General features: G+C 37.8%; 2 protein-coding genes across 4 annotated transcripts in view; one reads left to right on the top strand and one right to left on the bottom strand.

Moving 5' to 3' along the window:
- LOC133979436 (uncharacterized) overlaps positions 1-20,896 on the top strand; it is a 1,726,912-nt gene that overhangs the window by 1,318,559 nt on the left and 387,457 nt on the right. The window lies entirely within an intron of this gene.
- LOC133978582 (protein mono-ADP-ribosyltransferase PARP14-like) lies at positions 346-17,848 on the bottom strand. 3 transcript variants are annotated; one of them, XM_062416848.1, is made up of 16 exons: positions 17,656-17,848; positions 17,129-17,211; positions 15,338-15,365; positions 11,929-12,087; positions 11,225-11,350; positions 10,586-10,687; positions 8,405-9,926; positions 6,368-6,493; positions 5,758-5,896; positions 4,950-5,058; positions 4,150-4,271; positions 3,254-3,489; positions 2,861-3,135; positions 2,391-2,533; positions 1,593-1,767; positions 346-864 (listed from the first exon to the last, which is right to left on the bottom strand). In XM_062416848.1, the coding sequence occupies exons 1-16, from the start codon at positions 17,840-17,842 to the stop codon at positions 584-586; spliced, it is 3,813 nt and encodes a 1,270-aa protein (XP_062272832.1). In that variant the 5' UTR covers positions 17,843-17,848; the 3' UTR covers positions 346-583. The 3 variants fall into 3 exon arrangements, with proteins under 3 accessions (XP_062272832.1, XP_062272834.1, XP_062272833.1); XM_062416850.1 differs by having other exon boundaries at positions 2,391-2,530; XM_062416849.1 differs by lacking the exon at positions 17,129-17,211 and having other exon boundaries at positions 17,656-17,771.

Genomic DNA, 20,896 nt, shown 5'->3' with positions numbered 1-20,896 from the left:
CAGCAGAAAAAATAATAGCCCAACAAAAGAATATAGATTTGAAACTTTAGTGAACATGTGATGGTTCTGGATCAGGGATAGTTGTTGAGATGTTTCAGTCAAAGTGGTGGAGCAACAGAGCATTTCCATCCATAGAGCCGTGACACTGGTATGACTCAAAATACCAGAAAGGTAATGCTCATTCATTCAACCCACAATTGGCTCAAAAGTTTTGTATATTTCCAAAGAAATCTAACAGTCAGGACAAGGGAGGTGTGGGTGGGTGGAGACCAACAGTCCTCCACAGCTCCATGTCTCCACAGTCAAGAAAAAAAAAGTGACAAATTCCGGATGAATGAAACTGTGTTAAAATATTTATAGTCAAGGATTTAATGTTTGACTTTTTATTTTTCAGTAAAACATTTTCCAGCTAACTAATCTTATACTCAGATACAGTGTGATGGTTTCTTCTACAGTTATTCATGAGTGTTTGGAAACAAAATCAAGAAAATGGCAACTGCAGCTTGATATTAGTAGAAATAGTTTCATGTGAATTTAAACTATAAAATATATGATAGTTGTTGCACAGAGGAATAATAGCAGTTTATGTGAATGTGATAAGGTACTCTGGGTATGCCTGAATGTCATTGAAGATGATGAACATGGTTGGTCTTGCAGGGTTGTCGGTGACGCTGTCATACAGGTCTGACTTCCCAGAGCCTCTGGAGGGCGGGCTGATCAGTCCAGCTTGGCCCTGGACGAAGTCTCCAACCAGAACCCTGGCCAGGTACATGCGCTTATGCCCTCTGGCATCAGCCCTGGCGTAACCCTGCGCAGAGTAGACAGGGTTCACTGCAAAGTACGATCCATTGCCATACATCGCACCTACAGAAAATACAAGAAAGAACAAGCTCCATTATTACCTAAAGGCATACATGAATGATTCCCAGTCACTAAAGTTCAGTAAGAAGGCCACTACTGCAACATGGAAGCTTCTGTCCTCTGTGAGACTTGAGGACAGTGTTTAGAAAAATACTTTAGATAGATGTTAACTGTGCTTAGAAGTTAAGTGAAAGCTTCACACAGCAAATGAATCAGAACAAACAAAACAGAAACTAATCAAATGATTGATTCAATAATTTTTTTAAGCAAAAACGCCAAACGTTCTCTGTGGTCAGTTTGGGAACCACTGCTCTCAAGAAACGGATTTTGGAGATGTAAAATACTGATCTTTGATTAACAAAGTTTTCATCAGCCAAACAAAACAAGCAGCTGACGAAGTTTATCGGGTTTTATAGGACGGGCAATTTTTAAAACATATGTGATACAGAGTATATCAAGTGTGTGTTTAAGCTACAAGTCAAACTGAATATTAGATTTTTTTATACTTAACCCCAAATTGCTCCCAATGTGTGCGCCAACGTTGTATGTATGAGTGTGTGAATATTAGTTTCCTCCTGGTATGCAGGTTGGTACCCTGTGTGGCCCCAGCCATCAGTCAGGCCCTTACCATTTCCTTTGCATGCAGCCTAATTTAGTAATTCATCTTAAACTGTTTATTTTAACTAAGAATATTCTCAGTGTTTAACAGGTATGTGTGTGGCTTTGTTTACCATGTTGCCCTGCATAGCTGCGGTTGAAGCCTTGTTTGTTGATGAGATCGATGGAGTTGGATCCGGTGCCGTGGAAAAGCATTTTCTCGTTGTTTTTGTGTTTATTCTTCGCCTCCAGTTGTTTCTTCATCAGCTGGTAGCTCTGCCACAGTGTCTCATTTTGGACCCGTTCAATCTGCCATCACAATGAAGACAAGTAATTCAGTGTCTTTTTTTAAGATTTGTTTTGTCACTTTTTCTGTATTGGATAGAGGATTGTGAAGTGGCAGACAGGAAACAAGGGGAAAGATGAGTGTGCAACAAATGTTAATGGCTGATATCAAACCAGGAATTTACAGTTATTCCTAAACATAGTTAACCCTAACCCTAACCATTGAGCTACCAGGATGCTCCACCTAGTTCATTTTCAAGGCAAAACGACATCATTCATACCAATGCGGTGGCATGATTTTTTATTTTTTATTTTGGAGGATTTGTTTTGTAAATGTTACCAGAGACTATTTGCTCATGTTTTCATAAGTTATTGATGTCTATATACAGGGCTGTGGAACAATTAAATATCCATACATACTTCAAAATCTATACTAAACAAAATATATACTGTATATTAATGACAATGATTTTGTGGTTATACCAGTATTTCTCAGTCATATAGTTACGCTAATGATTTGTTTAAGATAATTATACATCTTGATTGTGTGAATGTATAAAAAGATGACAGTAATAATACTGCAGTGATATAAGCCAACATCACCTAATTATCAGTATACAGTTAAGATGATCAGAGAGTGAACATACGCTGATGATGTTTGCAGAGAGGCCAGTCTTTGTAAATTCCGTCTGCACATCGTTGTATTCTTTAGATCCAGCAGTCACAAGAAACAGTTTCAGGAGGTCGCCTTTCATGTCGTCCCAATGTGCAGGCAGAGCAGCGTCAACTGCTGAAATAACAAGAAGAGTGACCCATTCTTTCACAAATGTTTGTAGAAACAGTGCTTGATTTTATACACCTGTGGCCATGGAAGTGATTGGAACACTTGATTTCAATTTATTTGGATGGGTGAGTGAATACTTTTGGCAATATAGTGTATTTACTTTGAGGTTGAAGAAAAAATAATCCCAAATGAATAATTTGACCAATAAAAGGGACCAAAATTGTTAAAACTATAGAATAAGTGATTCCTCTTGTTAGTTTTAGAAAGCAACCACTGTGCAGAAGAACAAGTTTGTGTTTAAACAGGTTGAATCAGGACTATGTGAACACTCACCTCTCAGGTCTTTTCTAAGCAGCTCCACCTCTTTACGTCCATTTGCTGAAACAGCTTTTTTAAACTTCACATCAGCTGTGTATGTTTCATTATGAATCTTGATTTTCACATGCTTCTCTTTGTTCTCCAGAGCCTCCTCGAGGATGAGGTTGGTGTAAATGTCAAACGGCATCATCGTCCCATTAAGATGTGGAAACTGCCATTCGACGAGTCTGCTCATTAGCACAGCCTTTTTGCTCCTGTTCTCCGTCCTCTCCACCTTCCGGATGATGTCTCTAATGTTCAGAAGAAAAAAAGAACAGTAATAAAAGCATTTGGTGTTCTGGACTGAAGTTTTACTTTATGATTTTGTCTTTTTTGTGTCATTAATTAATCTGGTTGCTGTTTACTGACCTCACTGCAGACTCAGCCATAAACACGTCCCTGGTCAGGCCCTCCAGGTGGATTTTAGGCTCCTGGTCCTCCTGCGTCCTGTCCAGCCGGATGCTGACAGTCAGTTTCCTCTGCAGGGTATTCAGCTCCTCCATGTCAGACTGAGACAGTTTACTGATGAACGGTTCGGTGATGGTTCGCTGCGTCTGCTCGGCCACAATCAGCTCCTCAATTTTCTTCTTAGCCTGACTCACAGCCTGTAGTGTCGGGGAAATGGTTAAAGTGTCTGAATGCAAACAGGCATTGTTACAGAACATACAGAATAATATGGAAGCACATTGAATTCACCAATGAGAAAAAATATAATCATAGTTATCAGATTGTAAATTATAATTCTCTATCTTCTAATCTTTTCTCACAATTTTGAAGTCTTTTCATGAAATTACCATAATTATATCACATGGCCTCCTATTTTTTTTCATTGGCAAATGCAATAAGCTTCCATACAGTCCATCTTGTTTCTGCTCAGTAAAGACTTTGTGTAATTTGTGTTCATAAAGAGAGTTGCTGAAACTACTTTTTGCTAAACAACAGTATATCCATCCACCCAGCACTTCTCTGCAGCATCTGGTTGTCAGGTATAGTGTAGGTGGTATAGATGTATAGTCAGTGAAGACAGGTTTGGTATTGATCTTTGCACTGGTACAATGGTACTAAGTCTGACAACTTTACTGTGACATAAAGACTTCTGGAAGCTGCGTAAAGTCTCTGCTTCAAATGTTCAAACAAGAAATATTTCAATAACTTAACTAGTTTTACATTTCTGTCTGAATGTAGATGAAACAAGGTTTTAATCAGTGTACTTTCTCCCTTTAAAACAAAGAGTTAAGAAATAAAGTGAATAAATGCATGTTAACCTTGGCGTTATCAGCACACAGCTGAAATACTGTTGGTTCAAACTCCTCCTCATCCAGAACCAAATGATTAGTGCGTTCCTCCCCAGATCCGGCAATAAAGTTTGACAACGCAGTGAGAGTGTCTGAAACATCATAAAATAATACAGTTTGTTGGTTTGGTTTGCTTATGTGAGAAAGAACGCTGCAATGTCCTTCATGTGCCAAAAAAAGGGAAAACAATTATTTCATTAATAATCATTTTATTGTGTGTACAAAATGTGTAAAAAATATATAATTGCATCACTGATCATGAAAAAAAGAAAAACATCACACATTATTATCATTGTTGTTATTATTGAAATACTAATGAAAGATGCTGTTGAGTCTTACTGACACTGAAATGTGACGTTGTTCGCAGTAGAAGGATAGATGAATTAGAAAAGAGTTTTACTATTACTGGCTTAATTTGTAGTTATTTAACTGATTTTTTATGATATTTTACAGAATTTGGTACAAATTATAAGAACAAGAATAAGGGTAGACTTGGTTTAGTTGGTTGATGTCAAAACAAACAGAATATCAGCACTTACAGATAAACTGTCTTGTATTTATTCGGGCAAAAACAAATGTGTGCTAAAGGCCATAATCATCGTTATGTTGCAAAAACATGGGCTTCCAAATGTCAGTTTTGGCAAGTTTTAAACACTGATTTCAGATTCTCTAACTTCTATTTACAGATTGCTTCTGTTTTGTGTTATTTCAATTATTTTGTTGATAAAATTAGAGATACAGGTTGAAAGAAAGGTGTGGAGCCTTTTTACCTGAGGGCTGTTGTGATTGGCTCTGAGATTGACGAACCGGTGACTCGTTAAAATCCTCCGCTTCATGTTGAACGTTCCTCGGACCAGTCAGATGTCTTATGGCGAAACCCTGACAAACATGTTGCCAAAATATATATATGTGATTTTTTCCAACAATACAGTTAGAAACCCCACTTTCTGTTCAGAACTTAGAATCCTTTGTTCATAGATTGCAAAGACATCAGCAAAGATGAGCAGCTACAAAGGTCTGGTGACCTCACTGCTTTCTAACTTCATTTTCAAACATGTTGTCTTCAGCCCTAACCAATACTGACTGTCCACTTATACAAGATAAAGCACACTGTTGCCACTAATTTTTGCCAAATTTGTATTAATACACTTCTCTAATTTCGTTCCTCACCTACTAGTCTGAAAAATTACATGTGTTGTTTGATGCAGTCCTAAAAGAGACAGTTCCATCTAAAAACTATATTCTTTAATGAATTAATTAAGATAACAAAAATGCATTTCATGGATTTTCGGCACAGTGACAGTGTAGAGATGGATGGTAAGACAACCACATCAAAGAGTTTGACAGTTATACAGATGGCTTGTTAACTGAGCTCTAACAGATGAGCTACACATATCCATACACTATAGCAGGCAGTTTATAGAACACTGTAGCATCCAGATGTGATGCTTTAAAAGGATCACCAATTTCAGATTCTCAAAGTCTCATTTACAGATTGTTTCTGTTTTGTGTTATTTCAGTTATTTTGTTGATAAAATTAGAGATAAAGGTTGAAAAAAAGGTGTGGAGCCTTTTTACCTGAGGTCTGATGTGATTGGCTCTGAGATTGACGAACTGGGGACTCGTTATAATCCTCTGTTGTGTTCTGTTCATGTTGAATATTGGGACTGGGACTGGGACTGGGACCAGTCTGACCTTTGAACTCTCTGGTGAAACACTGACAAACATGTTCCCAAAATAAAAATATGTGATTTTTTTCCAACAATACAGTTACAAAACCCACTTTCTGTTCAGAACTTAGAATCATTTGTTCATAGATTGCAAAGACATCAGCAAACATGAGCAGCTAGGTCTGGTGACCTCACTGCTTTCTAACTTCATTTTCAAACATCACAATAATGCAAAACATTATTGTGATAAACAGTAACAATAAAACTACTTATATCGTATTAATGGGACATAAATAATCAGCAAAAGCATTTGATGCCAATTAAAAATTGTAGTTGTACAATGAAATACAGCATGTAGATTGACTAAGAATAAACTATCACTATTCTGTAACAAAACATGTTCTAATCAGACACAACTCTGTAACCAGGATTTATGTTGGACCTGGTCTTGATACCCTTCCTGAAGAGAGAGAAAAACCAAGGAGAAACAGAAGAAGGAGAGACGTAAAGAGTCCTACCCTCCATACTTGGCGTGTCCTCTGGGGCTCTGATAACCCCTGTTAGCCCAAGGGCCTCCTCCTCCTCGTCCTCCTCCTCCTCCTCGTGTGTAAAGTGCCTTGAGATGATTTTCTTGTGATTTGGCGCTATACAAATAAAGATTGATTGATTGATTGATTGATTGATTGATTGATTGATGAACACAGCTCATGCCTTCATAAACAGTTTTATTATTATATACGAAGCTGGATTGTCTCTTATCGAGGTAACTTCAGGGTTAACCCTGGGTTTTCCGTCCTACGACGCTGGTTCACTTCTTACCGGGGTAAATCACCATGGTAACTTATGCTGAACGGCTAACCTGCTCCGGAGCAGGTTATGTTCCAGAGTATGATCCAAGCCTGTCCTCTGACCAATCACATCACCGAAAAGAGTCATCATTCCTACAGGATCCCCACATGGACAAAAGTCCTGAGTTTACAATAAAGCAACAAGTTTTTCAAAAAAGGATAAATATAGACTGGCTAGATTTTTATAGGTCATTTGAAACATTGAGGCTTTTTATTTCCACTCCAGTTTTAAAGCAGAGCTTCTAACAAACAGAGATCATTATTACTGTAGCTACATTAAACACATAATGATGATTTTAGCTGCATTTTATTTGTGCAAAGTATAGTTTATCTCCAGAGTGAAGCTGATTGTGGATGAGTATAGACTCCGATTTATCACTGCAGCTCAGAATAACATGAAAAAACTGTGATGATCACTGGAAATAATGAAAGATCCTCTTTTATTTAAAAAAATCCACACACTATTAATTTTCTTCAGTGATTCTAAATGTAACACTTGGATCAGATAGATCTCAGTCATTAACTACGTTTCCTCTCTTTGCTTCAGCAGCAGATACAGTCTGACATGCAGGCTATATTTTATTCTCATGTGAGATATTCAGAATGATTCATTCATTATCAAAATACCCACTCTGATGAATATTTTAAGTCACACTAATACCTGTTCCTTGTGCCCTAAACTACTTTAATATTTGGAAATCATTTCTAGTGTTTTCTGTTAAATTAGACAAGATGGTGTGTGTAAAATGCGCAATTATATGGGAACTACAAACATATATTCAGGCAATACAGTACTGAGGTAAGCTACATGAAAGAATAAGGCTGGTATCTTGTTCTCGTTTATGTTTCGGCTCATTGTATATGACTTTTTTGCTGCATAAAGCGTACTTTTGTCCGCGCGTGCGCCTCACCGTTTCCTGTCATATCATAGGCTACAGCTGTGTACAGTCACGGTGCTGTAGCTGGATAGGAAAACCCAGGGTTGACTGAGAGAGTTGATAACTCGCTTCGTAGTACAGATAATCCAGATGTCCAATGTTTGGTTAAGTGAAGCCGGGTAACTGAAAGATACCCTGGGTATGTTAAACGTGCGTCGTAGTACTGGCCTCTGGTCAAAAAGATGCAGAATAACCACAGCAGAGAACCAGGCTCCTGTCTGCTGAACTCTAGCTACTCTGGCCATGGCTTTATATTAACATTGGCTTTTAAATTAATATTAGCTTTCGGGTGTCTGGTCGAACGTTCATTGAAAAAGAGAGCTGCATTATAATGGATAAAATCACTGCATCAAGATTGTATATATCATGTTCTTCCTAACAGGTGAACATCAGGTCTGCTAGTGTTTGTTAGTAGTGATGTGGAGAAGAAGAAGAAGCCTAAGGCAACAAAATTGTTTTGATATCATCACATCACACCTTTGTTGGAAGGTGATTTTGGTCTGTTTTGAATGCGTTGGGTTAGCAGTGTCTTCCTCATATCAGTGTTTGTGCTAAGCTGGCCAAACATGTGTTAGATTTATGTCTGAACTGGATGCAGAGACATGACTCCAAAATATCCACCTTTTCATCTGATTCTGCGTCAGCACCTAACCGGAGGATTCTCCAAAATGGCAAAATGCTCCTAAATATTCTCCCATCTCTGAATTCTTGTAGTAATTTTAATCAAAAGTGAAAGTTCATTACAATAAGAAATTATCTTTCTATTTACCTTGAATTCAATTTATCTGGACACAGCACCACCACACAGCTGAACTCTGTCATTACTGTAGACAGGAACAGGCTTCTTTGAGACTGTAAATACTTCTTAGCTCCAGGCTTGTCCACAACGAACTCGTCAGTGAAAAGAGCACTAGTCAGTTCCTTAAGGCAGGATTTGGCCTTGTGAACATGAAGACGAGCCCCAGCAATGATAATTCTTGGCCTCTCTGAATCAAAATCGACTGTCACACTGTTATCTTTGGCAATATTGGAGCAATCTTGTGTTTTCTTCTTGTCCATGTACTGAACAACAGCGCAGGACTCAACACGAAAGGTTTCTTGAACGTGTGAGTAGTTCACGATGAATTCCTTCAGACTGCGGCTGATTTCTTTCACAGGATTCAGAAAGCCGGCCACCATTACTTTGTCTCTTCTCTCTGGGTGGTACTGAACGGCTACTGTTCTCTTCCTGGAGGAGTTGTAGGTGTCCAACAGCTTTTGATTCAGGCTAACCCAGTTGGGAAGTTTCAGAACTTCCTGGTCTTCAACATCTAGAGTGTGAGAAGACAAAGCCATCTCTATCTTTTTCTGTGCGTCATTGAGGGCGTGGTCAGAGCTTCCTAACAGGAACACCCCTTGGCTCTCAACGCTGTAAATAGCACTGATGCCTTGAGATGCGAACAGTTCCTGGGACATGTCCATGGGATCAACATTCTTGAGAAAGTCAAGAAGACTTTGGTGGACATCCAGGTGTTTTTTTCTCATTTGCATTTTTCTTTCTAAGATCCATAATTTTGTCTGGAAAACCTCTGCAGGGAGTCCTGAGATGGTTAACTTATGTGTGTTATCATTGTAAGAGAGGGTCATCTCTGGGGAAATGTCCAGTGCTGCTTTCTGCAACCCATCCTGCTTCAGGATGTAGAACATTGCAGGGGACAATTTAATTTCCTCAGAATCACCATTTGTGTGCCGTTCAATCCCACTCATGGCTTTAAGAATGATATTCTCCACAGGAGCCCTGATTTGTTTTATCCTGTCAGCCTGGCCAGCAAAGGTCAAAATCCCCTTGGACGCATCAAGCACTACGTAGGCATCTTCCCTGACAACTGAGCGTATATCTTTCTCTGCAGCTTTCCACGCAGCTGTGCTTGCTGGACATTCAAAGGCCATGTACTGAGACATTTGCTGACAGAAGGCGTTTTGGGCAGTAATCATCCAGTTATCCACATCTCTGGCCGTCAGATCTTTCTGCCTCAACAAACTCGGAAGAGGGCTGAGTTTCACCTTGTGGTTGTCCAAGTCTACACTGCAGAAATATGGATGCATCTGACTGTTGATGGTTTTTAACAGTTTCTTCATTAGGAGGAATTTCCAGACAGCATGGTGAACACACTCTGTGAAGGGCTCAGGCATTTTCCATGTTGGTCGTTCTTTGCCGTATAAAGCAGTGCTCAGAGACTCGTAGTAAGGGTAAATCTTCACAGGGATGGATCTCATCTCATAGTCTACTTTTATGCAAATCCTTTCCACAACTGCAGCAACACAGGGAATAGAGAGAGAAAGCTCAGATAAGTGGTTGCTCTATTTGTAGCTACAAGGCATTTAAATAATACTGAGTTGGTTTCAAAGTTTAAGTTTGTCACTATAGCTGTGAGGCCCAAAGTATGTAGACACACTTATGCTAACATTTGTAAACTTTTCTGGGCCTTTTTTCCTTGTTTGGGTCCAATAAAAGGAAACCTTTACTCTACAGAATCCAATATTTCCAACAATGCTCTTCTTCTAACTTTGTTTCAACAGTTTGTAATAATAATAAAATGCAGCTCAAAGTGCTTTACAACAAAATGTATGTTTATGTCTTTTCTGTTTCAACATTACAATGTCCCTGTGCACAGAGTCACCTCCATTAAGAAATGCTTTTCCCAGTTTGGTTTGGAAGAACTTGACTGGTCTGCAGAGAGCTAAGAGCACAGAGCTCAACTCCATCCAACACCTTCTAAATAAACTGGATCACCAACTACAAGCCAGACCTTATCACCTCTTTTCTATGCTCATATATAGGTGGAGCATTTGGGTGTCCACACACTTTTGGCCAAAGTTTAATGAGACTTACTACTTCTAAACATTTAAATGTTAGAATACACTAAAATAACAGTCATCACTCTATCAGAAGTAAAGTTAAATATAAAACCTTTTGAATCACTGAAAGTGACAATGGCGGCCTGTTCATCCGGGATCATGGTGATACAATCTGGCAATCTCCAGTTCTTCTCAAAATACAGCTCCAACATGTCTGGAAAGGAATTAGAAATGTTTTAACTACAATAGCATAAATGCTATAAGCAGAATACTTAAACCAAAGGCTGCACTGATTAAAGAACATGACAAATATGATTAAGCAACACAATGTGATCATCTTATCAGATACTTGGTCACTACATGGTTGTTTTAGAAAAAAATGGCATGAACACACCATTTCTCTTTAACAGCCATCTATTAGTGTCTGTGAATATAAATCTGTTATGGTTGAATAGGATAAAGTTGTGGAGTTTAAACAATATGGAAATGTTATTCCTGGTAGGTTTATTGGAAGTACTTTACTAACCCTAACTCTGCTGAGGGGACAGTATAGAAGTTAAATATTCATTGAGATTTACACATTGTCTTTATTTTGTTACCTTCTTTGGAAAAAATAATAAAGTAAAAATATCAGCTTTCATTGAGGGGTCATATATATTTTCTAGAGGGCTGGATTTGGTCCACAGGCTATTTGTCTATCACTGCTCTAGACTAGTTTGTGGGGACACATTGATTTTAACACTTTGTGTACCTTTAACCATATTTGGAGGAAGATCCTCCACTCGGACACTCTTTGCTGCCTCCAGCCGCCGGGCGGTCAGTTCAAGTTTCTCCAGCTTCCGGCTGCTCTGACTCACAGTGAAGAACTTCTCCACATCTGCCAAAAAAAAAAGATGACTCTAACAGCTTCTTCGAGCTTCATTTATTTACAATTTGTATGGAGTGAAATATCCCAAAATACAAAAATATAAACCAACTTAATACATTTCAGTGTGATATTACAGTTATAGTATTATAGTTCTGATATATTACAGTATATAAAACATTGAGTCCATTGATCCACTAACATTTGCAACTGAAAAGCTTCCTGTGCATATGAAAGTATAAAATATTAATATTGAGACACTTTTCAAATCCACAAAAGCACTCTGTGTTTAACTGTTAATGGAAAACTTTCATGTGAGTTTTTTTTCAGTGTATTCATTTCAAAGTGAGAAACGTTTCATCTTTTGATCAGACAGTTGATATTTTGGTGGATTTGGCATCATTTGAGGATTTGAGGATTAACTGCTTTAAGTTTTTCCAAATAACTTCATGATATTTTGGAGTTGGAGTGTCGCTGACAATAAGAGACAAAACTATAAACCTTATACAGCTGCATTTCAAACCTCAAGGAGAGCATGAAAGATTCAAAACAAAACTGGTAAAAACCTGGTTTTGGTGACAGTTTCCTACCTGCAGGGCTGCTGAAGGTGACCACAGCTTGGTTTGTCTCCCAGATGATCTCCAGACTGTAGCTGCTGTCGTCCAAACCTGAGATGTGCTCCACCAGCATTAACAGCAGATTTCTGGGCATTTGGCCCGAGACGTTGTCCAACACCACCGAAACAGACTCTGATTCCGAGGAGAGAAAAAAAACCTGCATAATCTGCCTTCTTTACCATTATTTTCATTAAATGTCAGTGATTGTGCAATATATATATATATATACACATATACATATATATATGTGTGTGTGTGTGTACCAGTCAAAAGTTTGGACACACCTTCCCATTCACATCAATGAGAAAGTGAGAAAGTGTTTTGACTGGTACAGCATATACAGTATATTATGTTTTCATTTAAAAGTGGGGTGCATCTTATACACCGGTGCGTCCTATACACCAGTAAAATACAGAGAGAGGTTGGATCTGCATAGGATTATAGGAGTAAAGGGCCGTCCACATTAAGTACGATAACTATAGCTTATTAAGCATATGTTAAGCATATGCCGCTTGCGCCAGCTGTTTCAGCAGCTAATGAATACAGATAGACTATTGATGACCCGTTAATGCTATCAGCTGTACAGAAAAATGATTGTGTGTTGATCGGAAGTATTTTGAGATACTAGTTGCTGTGCTGTTTCAGTATTTACAGACCAAACTGATGCTGAAGCACGACTCGGGTGCAGTAGTGCATTTGCGCACAGCAACAGCTCTGATTAAGAGTTTTTGAGACTGTCTGACTGTGTTGTATTAAAAGGTTTAATTGAAACTCAGCCTAACCCGAACCCAGTCAGAGTTAATATGCTGATTCAGTTCAGTTAAGCAAATCATTACCGGACCATTAACCTAACACAAGTTTTGATCAACAACCTGATCAACTCTATGCGAAGGAGATGGGTTAGGGTTAGGCAAATGGTGGTCAAACCAGATACTGACTGGTTTTCTGACCCCCCCCCCCCCCCCCCAATACTTGAATACATGAAATTAAACCTGAATATATAGAATGAATGTCTGAATATATGGAACGAAACCTGAATATATGGAATGAAACCTGAATATATGGAACGAAACCTGAATATATGGAATGAAACCTGAATATATGGAACGAAACCTGAATATATGGAATGAAACCTGAATATATGGAACGAAACCTGAATATATGGAATGAATGTCTGAATATATGGAATGAAACCTGAATATATGGAATGAAACCTGATTATATGCAATGAAACCTGCATATATGCAATGAAACCTGCATATATGGAATGAAACCTGAATATATGGAATGAAACCTGAAATATGGAATGAAACCTGATTATATGCAATGAAACCTGCATATATGGAATGAAACCTGAATATATGCAATGAAACCTGAATATATGGATGAATGTCTGAATATATGGAATGAATGTCTGAATATATGGAATGAATGTCTGAATATATGGAATGAAACCTGAATATATGCAATGAAACCTGATTATATGGCATGAAACCTGAATATATGGAATGAAACCTGATTATATGCAATGAAACCTGAATATATGGATGAATGTCTGAATATATGGAATGAATGTCTGAATATATGGAATGAAACCTGAATATATGGCATGAAACCTGAATATATGCAATGAAACCTGAAATATGGAATGAAACCTGAAATATGGAATGAAACCTGAATATATGCAATGAAACCTGAATATATGGAATGAATGTCTGAATATATGGAATGAAACCTGAATATATGGAATGAATGTCTGAATATATGGAATGAATGTCTGAATATATGGAATGAAACCTGAATATATGGAATGAATGTCTGAATATATGGAATGAAACCTGAATATATGGAATGAAACCTGAATATATGGAATGAATGTCTGAATATATGGAATGATACATATTTATATATAACCATAACCCCAACCCAAATACATTGAATCTAAGAGTGAAGAGAATAATCTTGTCCAGTTTTAATTATCTTTACACATGAACACAAAGAAACACAAGAACGTCCAAAGCAGAAATAAAACATCTGCTTCTAAAATATCTAATTTCAAAGCAAAGACAATAGGAAACACTTTTTAGAATTGAATATTTCTTTCTGCTGTTAAACGGGAACATTACAAATATCTCCTTTAAATATGTTTAGAAGAGGTTTGTCAACCATATTTTATGTTAGCAGGATTATACATGTCAATAGGCCAGATGCAAGAAACACTCGTACGCACAGATTAATTCTTAAATCACACGTACGAGTGATTTACGAGGATTTGCCGCATTCACCAATTTTCTCATATTTTGGATTTTCTCTTAGGTACGAACAAAATTTACGAGTGGTGCAGACCTGTCATACCTGTCGTGCACAACCAACCTGTCTTTCTCCAAAGCAATAAAACATGACTTGTTGCTGTCTAATTGTCTAATGGCAGTGTGCCAACGATATAATGTCTTTTGGGGGAACTCAATTTTTTCAGGGGGGGCTGACATCATATAGATAAGCAGGATATGATAATCACTTAATGAACACATAACACTTCCACATAGGTATCAAGACCAAACAACACTGTATGATACAATACGGCCAAGCACGGTACGGTATAGTTATACTTTGCGGAGTGATGTAGCCTAATGTATTTTAGTTTATCAGCACAAATAACACACAGAGAGGTCGAGCTGTTGAACTGTTACCCACATCTCCAACTTCTTCTGCCGGCTTGTCCTGTGTTGTCATCCCATAATCAAGATGACATTAGTCTTTTGCAAAAGTATAAGGCTATTTAGTATAAAGTAGTAGGCTATTTAACAATTTAGGTAGATATATCAGTCATTTAAATTGACAATTGAAACTATGATATAATGCAAGCTTACAATATAAATATTAATGGCTGAAACTTTTACTTTTCCAAAACAAAAACCGACTATTTATGAATTACTTTTATTCATTTAATTGAAATATTGGTGATCAATGTTATAGTTTAGCTCCCGGGCTGATGACACCCCTAGTGAGATATTTTTGGCATCTAATCCATGTTAAATCATTTTTGTTTTTATTTCTGTGACGGTGCAACAGCTGAGACAGCGTTCACAGCACGAGTCATTTTTCCTCATTCTTTGACTTTCTCTGGACCTTTAATTCCACCACTAAATAATAATATGTGTTTCTGTTTATCTTTTTCTGAGAAGAAGGTCATTTACGACTGTTTCCTGGTGATACGAATGTTTGATGAATCCGACGTGGCTCGTAAAGGTCCACCTCACGAAAAAATTACGACACATTTAAGAAAGAAAATAGGAACATGTTCTTGCATCTAGCCCATTATCTGATGAGAGTAAATCAATGTGACACTGACAATCAAACCAGGTAACAGACAGAGTTTTACCTGAGACATTGTCGCTGTTTGTCGGGGTCTGAGGAGGAACAATAAAAAACACAGAATGAGATTATGGGAGACAGGAAAAAAAGTCTAAAAATCTGTTTTACATGCAGACAGTACTCAAGTTAAGACATGTAAAAGGTTTAGTTGGACTTTTGCCACAATTTATCCTGCAGTACTTCCATAGACATGGAGAAAGGTGTGAAAAAAGTATCTCTCTGAGTAATTTCACAGATATCATACAACACATTATAAAGAACATTCAAATAAGAAGTTATTTTCATGATCAACTCACCAGCAGATTATTTTTAAAATATAACTTTAACATAACATTTCCAGATTAATTTTCCGGTCATCGTTGCAGGTTTAATAAAATGTTTCCTTTTTAAAAATGTTCCTTTATTACCGATCTTATTTTAAAGTTCTTTATAATGTGTTTTATAATGGACCTGATAGAGAATGAAACCCACAACCCTTTAATGAGCTAAAAGAACCAAAACACAGGAATGGTCTTCTAAATTAAACACATTTTTCCATCCACTCATTTGAATTTAGTTGACAAACAAAAAGACAAATGTGTCACTGTTGGGTGAATGCTTTGAAACTCTTGAGAATTACATCAAAAACATTCATATAAATAAAATGAAATAAAGTTAAAGTTGTACTCACTCTATTAATCTCAGGCTCCTGCAGTTAGTTTCATTTCTTAGTATTTTTTCCCCAGTCTATGTAGAATTTTAAAATTAGCTTTTATTTCTAAAAAGATCTACTTTTACAAACTGAACTTTTACATGTTCTAATTTGTGAAGATGTCAAATAGGCTCAGTTTGTGGGAAATGTGTCTGAAATGATGCACAGGTGATGGAGGACAAAAGCCACAGTGTTTCCACACAGTCATTTAAAAGTATATGATCAGCTTCTATTGAGCTTCATCAGTCTGAGTTAGTCATATCAAGTGATATCTGACACATTTACAGTCTTTGTAGCATCAAATTCCCTCTTAGTGTTTCCCTGTTGAGCTGTGTTGGAAGTATAGTAACAAAAAGACTTTGGTACTAAAAAGAAGCAACGTTGAAATATATGTGATTTATCTCATTTGGACGGGTGAAGCTTCAGATCAACTTTTAAATACATGTTAACACAGAAGGACGACTGTGGATTTAGTCCTCCATCACTTCCATTGTAAGTGCATTATGAAGGGATCTTCTAATGGTCAGTATGAACAGGAGGAATCATTACAGCAAGAGCAAGAGAAACAACTTTAATGTTCATTTGGGCTTCTGACTGTTGATTTTATGACACACTTTGAAATGTGAACTCGTCCTTTAAGTTTAACATGTTATACACCTTGATGTTTTTATAGTCTCCTAAACCTCACAGTGAAACATCATATCATCATCATTAGTTCATCATTAATCTGTTTGCACCAGGCTGCTGTGCCAGTCTGTCAGGTTATCAGTGTCATAGAGGAACCACACCTACACTCAGACAGCAACAGCAGAAGAAGAACAGTGTTAAAGTCCAACTTCCTGCTGCCGTCACAAACAGGAATGTATTTACATTTAGCTCTAAAGCAGCAGGTGACTCAGTTTAAAGCAGTCACACAGACTCAGTAGGTGTGTTTGGGGAGGTCAGATGAGTATTATGACAAAAGTATTGCTGAATGTGGCAGATATCCACTTGATATGACTAAATCGGCTTGAAAATGGTGAACCTGTCCTTTAATCTGACTAACATGTTGATTAAAATGATACACAAACCTCTTCAAACCTTCTTATTAATCTAAACTCTACTTACTGATGCAGAAACTAGCCGTAACTTGAAGGTTTGATTCTCAAAGGTGATTTGATGGTTATCCCTGGCGAGGACTCGCTCTCTCACTGAAATCACATACGTCAGAAACATTTAGAAGTTTCCCAAAAGATAATAATCCTACAGGATTCTTACACAGAACAAGATAATAAAGCATGTATGTATTTAATCTAGTTTCCAGTCCATCACTGATCATGAGCCATTTTTATTTGTTAATTTATTTCTACATAAGATGTGACTCATCTTGGAAGCAGCTGATAATTCATCCGTTTAAAAACACCAAACAAGGGACTGAATTCATTCTTTAAACTGTCCCGATGAACAGTGAACAGACTCTTTGTGTAATAACTCGAGTCACAGTTTAAATTTCTGTTTTCATCCATCGTGACTTGCAGAAACGTCTTTAAACTCGGTGTCACTTTTTTGGGACTATTTGACTCTTTCCAGCTTTATTAAAATCAGATTTGTGAGTAAACCTGTCCGCTGTGTTGGAGCTTTCTACACACACTCACCCTCCTCTGATCCGAAGTAAACTGCGGCCCTCGGAGCTGCTTCCTCCAGCTGCACCACACAGTCTCCCCCGTTTGACTTCCTCTTGCTCCCGAAGTAAAGCTGCAGTTTGTTGTTCAGGACTCTGGTCTGATCCGGAGTCCAGTCTCCCTCCACGATCACCGGAGCACACAGAGAATCCTCCATCATCCAGCCGTCCCGTCCAAACACTGACTGACTGACGGCAGGCAGCCGCGGAGGGAGAGTCTCTTTACTTTCACTTTCATTTCATCAATAACTGAAGCGATTTAAACGAAACTCAGCCTGAGGCTCCATGATCATGTTCAGGGCACATATTACAGTCTCTGCTGACCTGTCGTGGTGGAAGAAGTATTCTGAGCTTTACTTAGGTTATGATTACGTGTCAACACCACAATGTAAAAAACACACCATTACAAAATCATGCATTGTAAATCCTATTATCGTAAGCAGACTCGCACAAATATTAAAAGCTAAATTCACTAAAAGTACACATTTTGCAGAAAATATGTCTGACTGGTATTTACCAGATTTTCTATAAAATGTTTACTTTTACTTATTTGATACTTCTTTGATACTTTTTGATCTTGAAAATCAATTTATTGAGCTTGCAGGACTTGATATTACAATCCATAGTTTAATCGGCACTTTGTTGATGTCCTGAGTGGAGATAGAGGTAATCACTTTATCTGAGCATCAGGTGTGTTCCCTACTTCATTGGTGTTTCATTGGCAGACCGACACCTCCAGAGGGCTCAACAGTGACACCTGGCGTCCCAAGTGTGCTCCCTCCGCTTTTCCCAACCCTTGCTTGTTATGTTGCGGCCCATTTGGGAACCTTTCTCTTCAGCTAAATCCAGTTGCTGCTTCTGAAAGTGACCTGATGGCTTGTCGGACGGCCTGCCATCGTACTCCCATTCCCTTTAGAAATCTGGTTGTCGACGTGGCTACAAACCCTACTTCCCGGGAGCAGCCACGTTGTTCTGCATGTGTATGACTCTTGCGTTCATATGCTTCAACTGCTGCCTCCCATAGCTCAGTTATCCATGATTAACAAGGACCTTTGCAAGGTTGACCATTACATATCCTTCATTTAAATTAATCATTCACTATCAATCAATCAATCAATCAATCAATCAATCAATCAATCAATCAATCTTTATTTGTATAGCGCCATATCACAACAAAGTCATCTCAAGGCACTTTACACATAGAGCAAAACCGAACTCTTCAGATTTTAATTTTAAAGAGACCCAACATTCCCACATGAGCAGTACTTGGTGACAGTGGAGAGAAAAAAACCCTTTTAACAGGAAGAAACCTCAGAACCAGACTCACAGTGGGAGAACATCTGCCTTGACCAGTTGGGGTAGAGAGGAGAGAGAAGCAATCAACATTGAAGCTAGTAGGTCCGGGACTGGCAGTCTAAGCCTATAGCAGCATAAACTAGGAGCTGGTCCAGGACAAGCCCGGCCGGCCCTAACTATAAGATTTGTCAAAAAGGAAAGTTTTAAGCCTACTCTTAAATATAGAGAGCGTGTCTGCCCCCCGGAGCAAATCTAGGAGATGGTTCCACAGGAGAGGAGCCTGATAACTGAAGGCTCTGCCTCCCATTCTACTTTTAGAGATACTAGGAACCAGCAGTAGGCCTGCATGCTGGGAGCGCAGTGTTCTAGTAGGTACATAAGGTACTATGTCACTATATCATCATTAAATTTATTTATACATAATTTATTATTAGTGTATAGTTGATGAAATCCATAATATTCACTCAATTGTGTGTGTCTATTCTTTTAAGTGATACAAGGGATCTATTGAACCATAGAGCCACGGATTCAGAAATTTGACTGATTCATCAAAATGTATTGATTTGTTAGACTTAATTAATTAATCATTTAAAAATCCCTCCTAAAGAAGGAGTAGGTTCCCCTTTATTAACGAGAGCTTATTGATAAAACATCCAAAATTGCTACACTGACTTGGAACATTTCAATTATCCCAGGGCATACAGTGGATTCCACTGTATTCTCAAACTGACAGTGAGTGCAGGTCCAACTGTTTCTGCATCTATTTACTTTGAGGTTGAACTTAATCACTCAGATTATATGTCCCTGCATTGAAGGTACATATAACAAAAAATAATCCCAAATGAACAATTTGGCCAATAAAAGGGACCAAAATTGTTAAAACAATAGAATAAGTGATTCCTCTTGTTAGTTTTAGAAAGCAATCACTGTGCAGAAGAACAAGTTTGTGTTTAAACAGGTTGAATCAGGACTATGTGAACACTCACCTTTCAGGTCTTTTCTAAGCAACTCCACCTCTTTACGTCCATTTGCTGAAACAGCTTTTTTAAACTTCACATCAGCTATGTATGTTCTCTTTGTTCTCCAGAGCCTCCTCCAGGATGAGGTTGGGGTAAATGTCGAACAGTACCATCTTCCCATTACGATGTGGAAACTGCCATTCGACGAGTCCGCTCACTAGAAAGGCCTTTTTCCTCTCGTTCTCTGTCCTCTCCACCTTCCGGATGATGTCTCTAATGTTCAGGAATAAAAGTGGTGCTCTGGACTGAAGCTTTATTATATGTCTTTAGCTTTTTTGTGTCATTCATTTATTTGGTTGCTGTTTGCTGACCTCACTATATATAATAATGATAAATATTTAATATAAGATGCTGTTTAAACTGTGTTAAATCTTAATACCCTACACATCAATGAGTAAATTATATATTACAAATAATGACCCTCACAATATTGAAAAATATTCAGTTTTGTATGTGGGGTGGTATTGTCTGACATTTTGCAATATACCATATCTACAGAGCCCTGTAGGTATCACGATAACTAAAACAGTCCCTCCAATGTAATTTACTCAGTGTACTTATTGTCAAAATGCTGTACTGGATAAATGATAATAGTAATACAACTGTTCCTCTTGGTGCTGTTTGTAAGAAAATAATGTCATAAAATGTACTCTTCAGTCTGACATCCTGATGTTAAGGCAAAGTATAACTCAGTGGATGTGAATAAGGTTATAGACTGTTGGGTAAGTAAGGAACTAAATCAGTCCCTCAATGTAATTCACTCAGTGTACTTATTGTCAACATGTACTGGATAAATTATAATAGTAACGTCATAAAATTGACTCTTCAGTCTGACATCCTGAATTGAAGTCACTCTAACAGTGGATGTGGATAAGGTTATAGACTGTTGGGTAAGTATGG

This window comes from Scomber scombrus, chromosome 4 (genome assembly GCF_963691925.1).
Source record: "Scomber scombrus chromosome 4, fScoSco1.1, whole genome shotgun sequence".
Classification (NCBI taxonomy): Eukaryota; Metazoa; Chordata; class Actinopteri; order Scombriformes; family Scombridae; genus Scomber; species Scomber scombrus.
This window is presented reverse-complemented; position numbering and strand designations above follow the sequence as displayed.

What these genes read in the sequence shown, in the direction of transcription:
- LOC133978582 (XM_062416848.1), bottom strand. Translation starts at nt 17,842, where the DNA reads ATGATGGAGGATTCTCTGTGTGCTCCGGTGATCGTGGAGGGAGACTGG. An exon ending in TTACTTCGGATCAGAGGAGG is followed by an intron (nt 17,212 to 17,655) that starts GTGAGTGTGTGT and finishes ATGTGATTTCAG; the next exon opens with TGAGAGAGCGAGTCCTCGCC. An exon ending in GCTTAGAAAAGACCTGAGAG is followed by an intron (nt 2,534 to 2,860) that starts GTGAGTGTTCAC and finishes TTGTTATTTCAG; the next exon opens with CAGTTGACGCTGCTCTGCCT.